Below are 14,351 nucleotides of genomic sequence, written 5' to 3' on the forward strand. Positions count from 1 at the left end.
AAATGTATTTGTACATGGATTATTATGAATGTACTTAATGCGATTATGCATCCTATTTTCCCGAAATTATTCAGCCATTCATTTCTCAGCTGGTAAATTCAAATTTCGAATCAATTATTCATGTAGTTATAATATTTTAAAGGCTGGTTCAGAGCAACGGCAAGGCTTTACAGGAGAAAGCCGTCGGAGAGGTCGCGCGTCTTCGCAAATCGGCTCTTTAGCTTTGCTCTACGGCAGTGAATACTCGTGTTATAAGTGATCAAGATCAATGCGGTCATCATTCTAGTGAAAAATTATGTTAAGAAATTGTATACAACGAATTTGCTTACAAAGAAAAGGATTAGTTAGGCATTTATTTACTGGTACATTCGCGGTCAACAAAAACCTCATATATTCTGTATGCCAATTGAGAGGCACGAATTTCGATAAGAATAATTTAGATGCCTCGCGGCTATTATTTAGGCTAATGGTCCCATGAGTCATTGCAAAATACTACACTTTATCGAAGATCAACATGTGGGCGAACCTGCGCCCAACTAATCTTATTAAATCGTTGTATGCGATCGAATGGTTCTCAGTCGTGTTCACCGTTGCTTACCATATGATATATCAGACGCCCTTGTTAAGTGATATTGTAAATCGATACAATCCCGATACGCATATGGCACCGGCTAAAGTTTCGTGTAATGGTCTTTCGAAGGGAGTTCTCAGTTAATCAGGACGATCTTGGAGGGACACACGTTCACAATGCGACGCAAAGAGCCCAGCCCGAGCCCGGGCACGGGTCGAGGGAAAAGCCTGATAGCGATGAGGACCAGCCAGCACCAACAGCGCAAGAGTGCAAAGAGCCTACTGCCAAGAAGCTATTCGTCACCCGCGCCGTACGAATCAGATGTTTGTCAAACAAATCCTCTAAAAACATATGTCCTTAGAAGTTTCTCGTCCCCCGAACACAAACAAGACTTCAGACGTAACTCCGACTCGTTCTATAGACCAAAAACACACGGATCTAGAACAGAATTAGACTCGGACTTGGAAAACTTCGAGCACTTTGAAGAGTGCTTTATTGATATCGACGCTGACCAAGACGATAACATACTCAGGTCATTTAAGCCCGAGGAAACCAGAAAGGTGACAGCGACAATATTGCCCGGCAGTAGGCTGCAGAAAGTTACGTATTGTCCTATGCCATCTACCACTTCTACTTTGCAAGGCGCCAGGGATGCTATGAAGAAAATGAAGGACGACAAAGGTAATAAACATATATATTTTCTTCACTCATAGCGAGTACTCAGTTAACAGTTAAGTATGTGAGTATAAAGGGATAAAATTGTTCACAAATTATCTAAATTTTTTTATGTCCTTAATTACACAGAAGCAAAAGTAATTAACTTTCATCGCGACTAATGTCAAAATTTAATTATTCAGTATAGAAACAAATTATATGCCTACACGAAGATTAATTTGTGAATTAATTTAAAACAATCTAGTTATAATATCTAAAAAAAAATCTGAGAACTTTCGATTCTCACATAATTTATATCCCTAGCTTTCAGATGGTTATCGTGGTCACGGATATTTAAATCACAGTTATGTTGCGACAGTTTTCATTAAGCAAATAACCACTGCCTTATAATCATACTAAAGAACGGCTGCGGAGGTAAACCAAATATCCTGTTTTTTTTGAGATCCCAGGGGAATTTCGAGAAACCACCTATACTTCGTCTCTAGACCACATAAGGAATCTAGGTATTTGGCACATTTCAAAAATGGCTGTACGTTGTTAATTAAGTCAATAATTCAGTATTCTCTTTCGTTTATTTAGGAACTTAGATTACTTATACGAATGGAGTCACTTTATATCTTGAGAATAAACAAAATCTGATCGTTTTTAGGAACTCGTCCGAACTTCAGACCGTTGGTTCTAAAGATGTCAGCGCGCCACCAATTTTTTGATACCTCTGACAATGATCAAGGGATGGAGGAACTGCAGGACTCTCCCCCACTGGAGCTGGAAGCAGCTGAGTTGGACAGAGAGCTCAGTAATGCAGAACAGCACTTGGAGAGAGAAGTTGCTATTGCTACCGAAGAAAGCGACGCTGATACGGTGAGTTTTATAGAACTTAATTCAATGTCATTACTAGTATGTCTGTCTGCCTTTTTCGCAGTAGGTATTTTTATGTAATATGAGAAGAACTAGGGGCGTTAATAAACTTTTTTCAATTTCGCGCTTGAACTTTTTGAACAAATTATTATGATTCCTTTTTCTATCTGACACTTTTATACTGAATTGAGGATACTTTAAAATAAATTGTAAAATGTTGCGGTATCAAAAACTACTTAGTTCCATGTGTATGAAAAGTATTGTTTTCATGTTCCCACTAATAATCCCACTATTAATAACTATTCTTTGCTAAATGATACATCTTTCAATACAGCGTATGTTTTGATTGCTGGTGTTCAAAGTGAATGTAAACGTAGAAATATGTAATATGAGTTTACATCATAAAACATATAAATCGACATACACTGAAATATTACAGCACGTATATCATACCATTAGAGCCGACATAGTTGGCGTTTTATGTTCCTATTTTATATATTTGAATGACCTAGATTATTTGGGGTACCTGTCTTAGGAATAGATTAATTTTCAAGCCTTGTCTATCAGAGTGGCTCTATATTTCAAGAAAACAAAACCAGAAAAGCGTCATATTTACATTGTCTTGTTGGCGATTGCGAATCAAAACATTAAATATTGTGAATTGTGTTGCAAGAATAGAATATAGTTTACGTAAAATATTCACGTAACATATGCGTGTTTTAATCTGTTTCACCAGATAATAAAAAGTTTAATTTAGATAAGTAAAAACTACTGCTCCTTTAATAATATCAAATCTTTTTCAAAAGTAAGATAGGTACTTGAAATTAGAATACGTTAAAAAAAATATTTTGAGTAATTTCATCTAAAACAGGCACTATAGCGACATGGTATGAATAGTGTGCCGTTCTTTAAATGAAAAAAAAAAGAATAATTTCATGTTACAATGTTACAATTGCCATTATGTAATTGTTGTTCATTTGAACGCTTCCTCTCAAAAAGTGTGAGAAACAATAGTTGGTATTTGGAGCAACCTAATGGTACTATTTTTACCATCTTGAGTAACCTCAATAGGCATTTCAGTGCGAAAGCGTTTATTCCTGAAATAACTTTCCGCTTCGATGCGGCACATGCGAATGAAGCTATCGCTTGCAATTTATACGAGTAGTAAAATTATGTTGTATTTTCCGCGGATATTAATAACATTATCATAACACTATTATTATAATTATACGATGTCTATTCACACATAAAATACGTCGGGGTAAGCTGAGTCAATGGTAAGAAGAAAATGCTGCAGTGCACTTTGTTACCGCTTCTTCTGCACTGACGCCTTGATAGCGGCAGTTAACTTAGTTTTAAGTAATTTATTTGACGTCAACAGACTAATGTTGTGAAACCAAAAAATTGACAATTATTAAGCGATATGATAGTATCCTATAATAATGAATAAAAATTTTGAATTTGAATTTGGTAATAAGACTGCGATATTAAGCTAGGTGGCATGATGGATTTGTGATTCCAAGATAGTTACAGGTTGCTAGCCCATCACCTTACATCGAAAGCCAAGGTTATAAGCCTCTACTTTGATTGAATTTTACATAAAAATATGTATATTGCATCGCATGTGTTCCATGGGGGCAGGCTAGGGACTATGGGTTTCCACTTTTACGATCCGCGCTAATATCTCTCACTTCCTTTACTCTCATAATTCTCTCTCACAGTGCTCTCTAGACCTCTTTGTAGTAATCGCAATGTAACATTTATTTCTTTACTTATTAATCCTTTGATAAAATTTTGTTGAGATGGTAAAATAAAACTCTTCCTCTCAATCATTGTGCCGTCTTGTAATATTCAAGCATGATAACTGTCTGCTGAAGATAGCTGTAATGTAAAGGACTAATTCATGTTGTTTTAAACTTATTTTGGTCCTAGCCTGGCACCAGCACAATTTATTATGGTATGGTAATGACATCCACAGACAATGACGAATTGAGCCTATTTTTTTCGGCGTAAAACACTATTAAAACACTGGCTTGACTATTACACTGTTCAATAGGTTCAATAACATTAATCAAAATAACAACTGAATAGGTTCCAAATCTCATGTTTTTTTAAAGATAATGCAACTATCAGATTGAATTGGTTTAGGAATTATATAAAAAACCAGTTTTACGCTGAAAGAATGTAGAGTTCCCACGATTTGAAGTCCTCCGTCCCGGTTCGCCCATGTTACCATTTTCAGATATTCACCTGAGGACTATTAGACTTTTTTGGAATTATTTATTAACTACTTACAAAGAACTTAAATATGTTTCGCGAGGTCAAGCCGGTATACGAGTCTGACTCTACAACGCTCAATTAGTAACAGGCATAGCTCCTTGTGAATGAGCTAGGATCGAACATCTAGGAATAAATATGGTTTCTTGAAATATCTAGCATGTTTGTGAGGTCCAATAAAATACTAAATAGATATGCAATTTCTTTTAACATAAGCACAGTCACTTGTGAGCGGTCTAGTTACATAACCGGGTAACCTCGGTCGAGTTAATCTCCTTCACTATCTCTACACACATGCTAGACTTACAATTCCGCACGTCAAATCACCACATCTACTTACTGAAAATATGTTTTGAATAGTGAGTTTGAGTTTGAACGCATTATCTTAAACAGATGGAAGTCTTAGACGCACTCAAATGGGTAATATATAATAAATAAAAATATAAATTAGCATTAGGCCGCTTTTACCGGTGTGTGTGAGGTCCTGTGGTGGGGTCAATTAGGTTTTATCTCGGAGCGACTGATTTCAGAGATTGAGTTTATCCTTTTTCGTATTCACACAAAATGTTTGCAAAATTTTATCATGTCAGTTAAGACCTCATTTGTAATGTCATGTTTGATCACAAATGTTTTTAAATGTGTGTGTTTGATTAACTGTGTAGAGATATTTTAAGTAAATAAGGATTAAATTTTCTAATTTAAGAGAATTTTGTAATGATGGTTGAGGCTATAAAATAATTTTAAAGCCGTTCCAGATTCTTTCGGGACGCGATTGCGCCACTGTGCTGCTATGGCGTCCCACATTTACGATTTATTTCGGTGACCGCAGACCCAGTATTTTGGATTTATGAACGAATTTCGATTTAGGGCTTTTAAAAATATACTTTTGCTTTTGAACTTTCGGTAATGTAAGACTTAACTAATGTCAGTCCTTTGAAGAAGGTTTTTTATTTAGTTAAGCCTTTGGGAGTTTGGTTTAAATAAATAAATATATATGGGACAAATTACACAGATTGAGTCAGCCTCGAAGTAAGTTCGAGACTTGTGTTACGAGATACTAACTCAACGATACTATATTTAATAATAAATACTTATATAGATAAACATCCAAAACCCAGGCCAATCAGAAAAAGTTCTGTTCTCATCATGCCCTGGCCGGGATTTGAACCCTGGACCTCCGGTGTCACAGACAAGCGTACTACCGCTGCGCCACAGAGGCCGCCTATATTTACTCTAAATTAAATAGGAATTTTAAATGATAATGGCTATCTGAAGTGCGCCTTAAAAAGTTATTTTATAACATGTGATGTGATAAAGTTTAAAACAAAAACAAGTGAACATTAGAATGAAATTATACGCCAATGCCAATGTACAACAAATAGTTTTATAGAGTTTGTTTTCCTCTACCAACGACCGAACGTTACGAGCCAGTGTTTTATTTACTACGGTGACTGCGCGACGCTACACGTGCTCGTATCCACTTCTCGTCGCGGTTATGATAACAACAACTAATATTTCTGCCGTTCTAATACATCTTTATTCTGTTTATTCTGCCGTTGAGTCCCAGTTAATATAGAGTGGCTAATCAAACGCAAATCGAGGGAGTATAAAGACCGTGACTAGGGCAAATTGCGGTTCCCGTGGCAGCTGAACGTAAACAACTCATGATCGATACCGGCCACAAAGTCGTCGCGTGCGGGACTCCGCTCGTTGCTGGTGGCGCCCGTGCTCGTCTAGTTGCCCGCCACCCGAGTCGAGCGATACGCGTCTAGCCATCACATCAACAGGAACAATGAGCACGCCTTGACCTTGCCGAGGTGCGGGGGGCAGGGTATGATGACGCCAGCGCGGCCGGCACGCGGTTCGGCTTTCGGGTGCGATCCTTCGCGGACGCTATCCGCGTAATCGGCGGTCAGTGCGATTCCAAAGTTGTGTCGAAAATACCGGGGCGGGTGGGCGTCTCCGCGACGCCGGGGACTCTCGCGACGATCTCATTCCGCGAGCCGGCGCCGCCGCCGACGCGCTTCGAACGACCGACCGACCGAGCCGACTCCCGCCGACAGAGTGTACCGCGACATGCGCGTGCACCGACATGGGTAATGTGCAGTGTTGCGCCAGCGGACGCTTCCACGAGGGCAAGCTACCCAACAAGCCCAAGGATAAGACCAAAAAGAAAAAATCTAAGGGTATTTCGAAGAAAAATAGCGGTGATAGTGGTGCTAACAAGAACGGCAGTGTCCAGAAAGTGGTAACGGTGGCTGAGGACGGGTCCGAGCGTCCTGCGCCGGCGGAGGCGCAGACGCAGACATCACCTGCAAAAGAGACTCCCAATGTTGGTGATCCTACACGACAAGAAACTGCTCCACATACCGACCAACATCCTCCAGAGGCTGATCTAGACAACACTGATGGTATTGGACCAAGGACGGAGTCCATGGCTGTGGCAAGGGAACGATTTTTTACTCAGGTACCTACTTATGATAGTCCATAGAAGCACAAGGGCCGCACATTTTTATAAGTGCGTCTAATTTCTTTATCGATGCGGAACAAATTCACCGCTCAGAGACGCAGCTCTCTGTTCTGTTTAATATTAGCTTATTATATTCTCAATAATTCAACGATATCTCTTCGCATTCGATTCTTCCGTTCTATTTAAGATTGACCACACAAAGTTATATTTATTTGGTAAGAGGCTCATTGGAAACATTTCAAACATGAAAATTAAATGTGATTTCGTAATAGAAATTTGTTGGTTTATTGTTAATCGTTGGTTTAATGGCATTTGTGCAAATTTGTGTTGCCATGACAATACATAGAACATGATACCTAGTATATGTTACCCAATGCTACTGTTATATAATATTGCATACACGAAATCATACTTTAGCGTATAAAATCTAACAATGCTGATCGTTAATCAAACATATCACTAAATTTCCCACCATAAATACCTTTATTGTGTTTCTACCAGCTTCACGTGATAGAAGCTTGAAATGCCAAGAAAAAAGTTGATATACGTAATCTGTATATTACATTACCTGATATATCATCAAGATAGATTTATATTTCACAATTAAAATACTATACTTATAATAAACTCAAATTATAAAGTGCAGGCTGAATTTGCATTTCAATACTAAAATTCCATTGACCAGCTTTGATGCTTATAGTTCCGTGATGATCTAATATAATTCAATATTGTGTCTTAGATTCACGGCCGGACGACGACAGACGCCGATACATATGTCTCCTTTAAAATCCAATACAATAGATTCATGAGCATTATTTATTTCCAATGATTTTGTAACAGTTGAACATCAGTTCAACAGTTTTTCAAAAAACAATCAATCACAGAAAGCTCAATTATATGCAGATCTTTATGATTTTGACAAAATCAAGCATCAACTAAAAGAATGTCCAACTACAATAACTTCAAAGAACTTACATATTTGCCACAAATTTTTGTGGTCATTCATTCATAAAATTATGACTGTAGCCATGAAATTGGTACGGACATAGTAAGTATATTGTATTGTAGATATTTTTAATGTCTACATAAGAATCATGAGTAACATTATGCCGATAAAGAGTTTGTTTGTTTTGTAAAAAGTCGTTATCAGTTATTTATGTATCGGTTTGAAGTCACGCAGTTACCCAATGAAGTAGTCAAGTGTCGTCAGAGAATATTTATTTAATCTTCTTGATTGATAGACAATAATACTAAACAATATCTTTTAGTACCTTCCGAACTTGAGTAATCGATCGATTTAGATCTGATTCAATAACTAACATTAAAAAGTACCTATAGTTCAATATTTATTAATACTCATACACCATCAAATTGTGATGTATTGATAGATAAACTAACATTACCACTACCAGAATTAATAGGTAGGTAGGAAGGTTTATTTATTTATTTGTTTTCTCTTTACGCGTTATCTATATTGGATCTTCTTGAAATCGTTTTGAAATTTTACGCACATATTATAATAAGACTTTGATGAAGGACATATGCTGTTTGTCATCCTGGTAAAAGCTTTAGTTCCCGTGTAATTTGCGAAAAACCTGTATTATTTTGTAGGTGACGCTAAATTTGCGCCGGCGAAGCTGCAGATTTTTTTCAGCTATTTCTTTTCTGATATTTTCTTGATTTCTTTCTTCATGTCGATAGTAAAAATTAATTGTCGGAAAAGAATACACAGCTGGCTTTGACTATAGTGACCGCTCTTATAATAATTCCTTTTATAATTTTTAAGTTATGATTATCTGATTTGTTATAAGCAAGACGTGAAGTGGATGACGTGTATCTGGTAAAACCAGTAGAATATGTTATTTATGCGAATAACTTGTCGTGTCTTCTTGCGCATCTCATTGTACTCTCACTCATGACGTAGTTTCAGTTAATTTAAAAATGAAGCAGGTGATGCTTAATTACAAATAGAATATGATGCAAATGATTGACGAGTTTGCTTTAAACCCCGAGCTCTGCTCTTGCCAAAGACAAAATATGAGTTAATGTAGGTAAGAAGTTTTTAACCACCATTTCATTGTTTATACCCCAAGTTTTTTTTTATTTGGTGGATGCAAGTTTAGATAATAGGTATAATACACAGAAGTTCAGCATTTTCTGAAAATTAACTCTGTCAGAAAATATACGCCTTTCCTTATGATTTTCTTCGTAAGCCTCATTAAAACTTCTGTATAAGCTTTTCAGTGAATCAAATACATATGTTTGTCTTTCGTAGAATGAAAAGTACGTTTATAACATTTATCAAAAATAGTGGGTTGTATTATGATTCGCAGGACTTACTCACGTGTCATTGACTCAGCGTGGAAAGTGACCAAAGTGATTCTGATTTTCGCTGTTGGATTCAGTCCAGGAATTGCCAGAAATAACTGCGTTTTGCGCCCTATGCTCAACACTGATAAAAAGCTAAGACAGAGTGTATCGCCTTCCTTTCTTGCTTGTTTTTATACTTATCATCTGTTTCAACTATGTAGGTAAGTTTAGGTCTATCTCTTGAGTATTATAATGCATAGAAAATAGCATTGGTTGAAAATATAATGTTTTTTTTTTTTAATAAGTATTTTCCAATCAATCTAAGTACAAAAGTGCAAAAGGTTTACAAAATAAAACTAAACGATTAATTTTGATCAAGCAAAAACACGGTACCAAATCAGCTCTATTTGTGGTTGTTCACAAATCGACAGATAGACGAACAAGTGTGATCCGTGTTTAGTATGATTAGCATACATTTTGCTTACAAGGCAAAAGTAAACAAAGTGATGATGACATAATAATTGAATTAACATATCAGTAGTGTCAATGGCAGCTCTATAAGTAACTCGGTTGTAATGGTTATTGCAAAAAGAATGGCACCCGTTATAAGTTTTTCAGATTATTTGTATGAATATATGCCCTAACTTGAAACATTGATCTAATTTAAAAATTCGTTAAAACCATAATGAACCTATAGCTATGTAAATTGAAAAAAAAATTAAAAGAAGATCAGCCTCCTAGCGTAAGCCCTGGTTGTGATCATTCCATCCTCCGTAGCATGACTCGCATTGCACGAAAAACTATCGCTATCCCGTTTCGCACTATAATAAAACCGAAACAGCGATAGATTTTCGTGCGATAAAAACGGTGTCGCGCGTGTTATGCTAAGGAGGCTGGAGGGTATAAGTCAGACGACGTTTACCAAAAAAGTTATTGAAAGTGAAATGGTTTACATTTTCTTACCCATATTATTTAAAAATCAAGGATCTAAACCATCTGGTCAAGAAAACTTAGCAACAAATGATTTGTCAGATGCCTTTACGCATCTTGCAAAAACGTAGACAAGTTTTGGTCACTTAGATGCGAGCTCCGACCTCTGCTTTCGTCAAGGTGGAGTCTCGATTATTTTTTGCATATTTTAAATTCAGGTCTTTGTTTGCTCTGATATTTAGATACTTGATACCATATTGAAATTAACAATTGTTTTATTGACTGCAACATAACTACAACAAACATAACTACGTACAGAAGCTAATACATTAATTTATTCATTATAAGTACATACCTATATTACAGAATATATTTTACAGTTAATTAATCCATGGTTTCCTCACTAAGCACTGAGCATTACACTCGTATATTTTATAGGCACTATTATATGCAATAACAATATTATGAAGATCGATACAGGTGAAAACGTGTTTTTATTGCCAACACATTTTTGTTCCTTTATATGTGAGCTAAATCCAACTAACTTTTGTCTGGGGTTTTGCTCCTGTGGGAATTAATAGAAAAAAGATAGTTTAACCTCAGATTAAATACTTATTCGTTAAGTATCTACTTATTCGTACAAAATTTCCTCAAAATCCCAATAAGAATTTTATGAGGATATATACGCATAAATAAATTAATCATACATACATCCATACATATAGTCACGTCTATCTCACTCGCGGGGTAAATAGAGCCAACAATCTTGAAAAGACTGATAGGCCTGAAATAAAATTAATCATCATATACGAGTACGATTTCTTAGAAAAATCAGCGTAGATTTCAAATAAATTTTATTCAATTATGCTCGAAGTCAAAGAGCGAGTGAGGTGAGTGCCATTAATCAAGTAGTAAGTCGTTTAAAGGTCAGTCTCCAAAAGGGATCGGGTTCGATATAATAAGCAGGTGTTAGCCTTCTTTGAACCGATGCCATGATACTAGGTAACCATTTAAGTCTTATGTTATTTCTTATGCGAAATATTCTCGAGAATAAATCTTAATGAAATATATAATTTTATTTATCTATTTGTCTAGATATTTACAGTTTGGCATGCGTGGTGAAAAAGTGCCTAAGATAGGATTTCCCTAAATTGCCTTCACTTTACGCGAGCGTAGTAGTCGCTTTAATAGATACTTATATAATATGAACATAAATAATAAACAAAAATATAAACTGGACAGACTACACAGATTGAGTTAGCCTCGAAGTAAGTTTAAGACTTGTGTTACGAGATACTAAGTCAACGAAATAACTTTATAATAAATACTTATAGAGATAAACATCCAAGACCCAGGCCGATCTGAGAAAGTTCGTTTCTCATCATGCCCTGGCCGGGATTCGAACCCGGGACCTCCGGTGTCACAGATAAGCGCACGACCGCTGCGCCACAGAGACCGTCGCCAAAGAAACATACATGCCCATTTTAGGATAACAATACGAAGAACCAAATATAAAACTTATCGTCGCCTCAACATATCGCTTATTAGTTGATTGCAAACGAATGACCTTCCTGAATTTAATAAGAGAGATATCGCGGAACGAATGACAACAAAAGGATTACCGAGGAGATAAAATTAGATTTGTAAATCTATTTTGAGTTCATTTTAGGATCGATCGCCCTTATCTGCGCGTTACATTGGAGAAAGACATAAGAATTGGAAAAGCAGAAAAACCTAACCCAGATAAATCTGTTCTAAATAAAGCTTTCAGCAAACGTTTATATCAATATAATATTTAAATAACGGTAAAAATATATTTAGTAGCAAAAATTAGTATGTGAAATGATTTAGAAATTTAGATATACATACATAGTAGTTATACTCGTAGTACAGGTTGAAACGCTGTCTCTAAATTTCTCTTCCATCATCTAACGTGGCATCAAAGACAATACTCACCTATGCAATAGCATAGGCGAGTATTGTCACTTTTGGCTCTGTCTAGCCCGTAAAGGATGAAGACGTAATATAGGTATAGATTTAATATCAAATAATTAAATAATAGATTGGTTTTCCTGAAAACGAAAGAAAATAATACATACATATAATAACATCTTTGTCTCATACGGGGTAGACAGACCTAACAGTTTTGAAAGGCCACATTCAACTCTACGGCTTGATGATGAGATAAATAATACATATAGTCACGTCTATACACCTTGCGGGGTAGATAGAGCCAACAGTCTTGAAAAGACAGAAAGGCCACGTTCTTCCTATGATGGAATTGATAAATACTATTTGGAAATATACCATTTTTGACACAAGAACATTCTAGTAAATACAAAGTAGCATTCAAGGGTATTTGACTTATCGTTTAGTACAATATATAGCCTTGGATAGCTAGTAAATCTCGGATATAAACATGTTAAGACTCTTGTGTAAGTAACTCGTATATAAATCAAACATAATTATGCTGTATTTAAATTACATACATTTTCACAAAAAAAAATAATATCTGTGTCAGGAAAATTATCTTACACTAGAGGCCGCCCGCGACTACGTCCGCATAGAACCCTTATTATAACATAACAATCAATCCCGCGGGAACTCCGGGATAATGAGTAGCCTATATGTTATTCTGGGTTTTCTGCTACCTACATACCAAATTTCATCGTAATCGGTTTAGTAGTTTTTGCGTAAAAGAGTAACAAACATCCATACAGACATCCTCACATACAAACTTTCGCTATATTTCTTATTTATAATATTAGTAGGATTTAGCAAGAAATAAAAAAAAATGTGTTAAGGTATTTTTAAAAAGAAGAAGACAGCAAGTTCATAGATTTGGGGTAATCTGGACCTAACCTTTGGCAGTAATTATTTAAAATATTTTTTAACGAACAACAATGACTTTAACACCCTTTTTAATTTATGTTAACTAACTTGTTCTACATTCATTCATGTTTTTTAATATAGACAATGTGCATTCGTCCATGATTTAGATTTAAGAGATCTATATTTGTATATTGACGTCCGATGAAAATGTTGCAGTATAGTTTATTCCGCCGCTTCTTCTACACAGGCGCTTTGGAAGCGGTAGTAGTTATAATTAGATTTAAGTGATGTGACGTCAATAACTGATACCTTGTATCCAATTTTGAAAATAAATATATTCTATTCTATTCTAACTTTACAATTTATGCGACCCATACAAAGTAACACGTCGAGTATGTTTTATGAGTTCATTCGATATTCAGCTACACCACTTTAACTATGCTCATTACTGCGTTGCGAGACTTGTGACTCGCATTCGTAAATGACATCACAGCACCAAAATTATAAAGTGTTGTCACATCACACTTTAGTTGTACAAAACTAACATACGTTAGTGATGACGATTTGCGTACAAATATACCAGTTAGACGAATATTCTAACGACTAACAGATATTTCAGAACTTACTATATAAAAAAAAATTATATAAATTTGAAAATTTTGATTTAGATTTCCAAGGTAAATACCAGGTTAATTCAAAATTATTTATTTTTATATAGTTATTAATTATTTATCTGTCACAATCAAAGATTCTCACTTCCATCATATGCTATCTATAAATGACGGCCTTAGTCTTGCAATTGTGACTATTGGCTTTGACTACCCCGTAAGAGTTGAAGACGTTATATGTGAGCCTGTGTTTACTAAGTATGAAGATGACCCCGTTATTTTTTAAACAAAAGTTTTCGTCCTTTCGCTACTTTTGTTTTTGGTTCCACAGATTTTTTTTTTTTTATTTTTACTAAGTTAATAATACTAAAGCTATATTTATATGATTAATTTTCACTGTGATCCGTGTCATGAAACAGAAACTAATGTAATTCAGTCAAGTTTAAAGATTTCTACCAAAACATTTTGGCGTGTCACCTCTAAAATTTTTACTCGATGTTCTTCTGCCTAGACGAGGCCTGACAGGTCAATGGCGCGTGACGTCATCATTATAAAATGCATATAAATCTTATTTCATGTTGGTACATAGTCTAAGAGCCACGCCTTATTATTGAGTCGTGATTGTGTTCTTTATTTTTCTAGGTACTGTATATGCCAGATATATAATAAGATAATAGGATGTTAATCCTAATTTTAATCCGGCTAAAACATGGCATTTAGCCGGACTAAAATTAGGATTAAAATCTTTTTATAGGTACTTATGCAATTCTATCAAAACTCTAATTCATAATTTATTTGTATTCCATTACTACCACATACC

At 35.5% G+C, this 14,351-nt stretch overlaps 2 protein-coding genes across 3 annotated transcripts in view; both read left to right on the plus strand.

Moving 5' to 3' along the window:
• The first annotated feature begins 747 nt into the window (after window positions 1-747).
• On the plus strand, window positions 748-2,984 carry LOC132904437 (uncharacterized). Its single transcript, XM_060954836.1, has 3 exons — window positions 748-1,252; window positions 1,896-2,107; window positions 2,976-2,984. The coding sequence occupies exons 1-3, from the start codon at window positions 748-750 to the stop codon at window positions 2,982-2,984; spliced, it is 726 nt and encodes a 241-aa protein (XP_060810819.1).
• Window positions 2,985-6,467: 3,483 nt separating this feature from the next.
• The window catches only part of LOC106139082 (NAD(+) hydrolase sarm1), a 52,812-nt gene continuing 44,928 nt past the window's right edge, over window positions 6,468-14,351 (plus strand). For both annotated transcript variants that reach the window (XM_060954892.1, XM_013340435.2), the window contains exon 1: window positions 6,468-6,848. In XM_060954892.1, the coding sequence (XP_060810875.1) occupies window positions 6,474-6,848 (375 nt within the window). In that variant the 5' untranslated portion in view covers window positions 6,468-6,473. The remainder of the gene's footprint in view (window positions 6,849-14,351) is intronic.

Source organism: Amyelois transitella, chromosome 5 (assembly GCF_032362555.1).
Source record: "Amyelois transitella isolate CPQ chromosome 5, ilAmyTran1.1, whole genome shotgun sequence".
Classification (NCBI taxonomy): domain Eukaryota; kingdom Metazoa; phylum Arthropoda; class Insecta; order Lepidoptera; family Pyralidae; genus Amyelois; species Amyelois transitella.

What these genes read in the sequence shown, in the direction of transcription:
- LOC132904437 (XM_060954836.1), top strand. Translation starts at nt 748, where the DNA reads ATGCGACGCAAAGAGCCCAGCCCGAGCCCGGGCACGGGTCGAGGGAAA. An exon ending in GAAAATGAAGGACGACAAAG is followed by an intron (nt 1,253 to 1,895) that starts GTAATAAACATA and finishes GATCGTTTTTAG; the next exon opens with GAACTCGTCCGAACTTCAGA.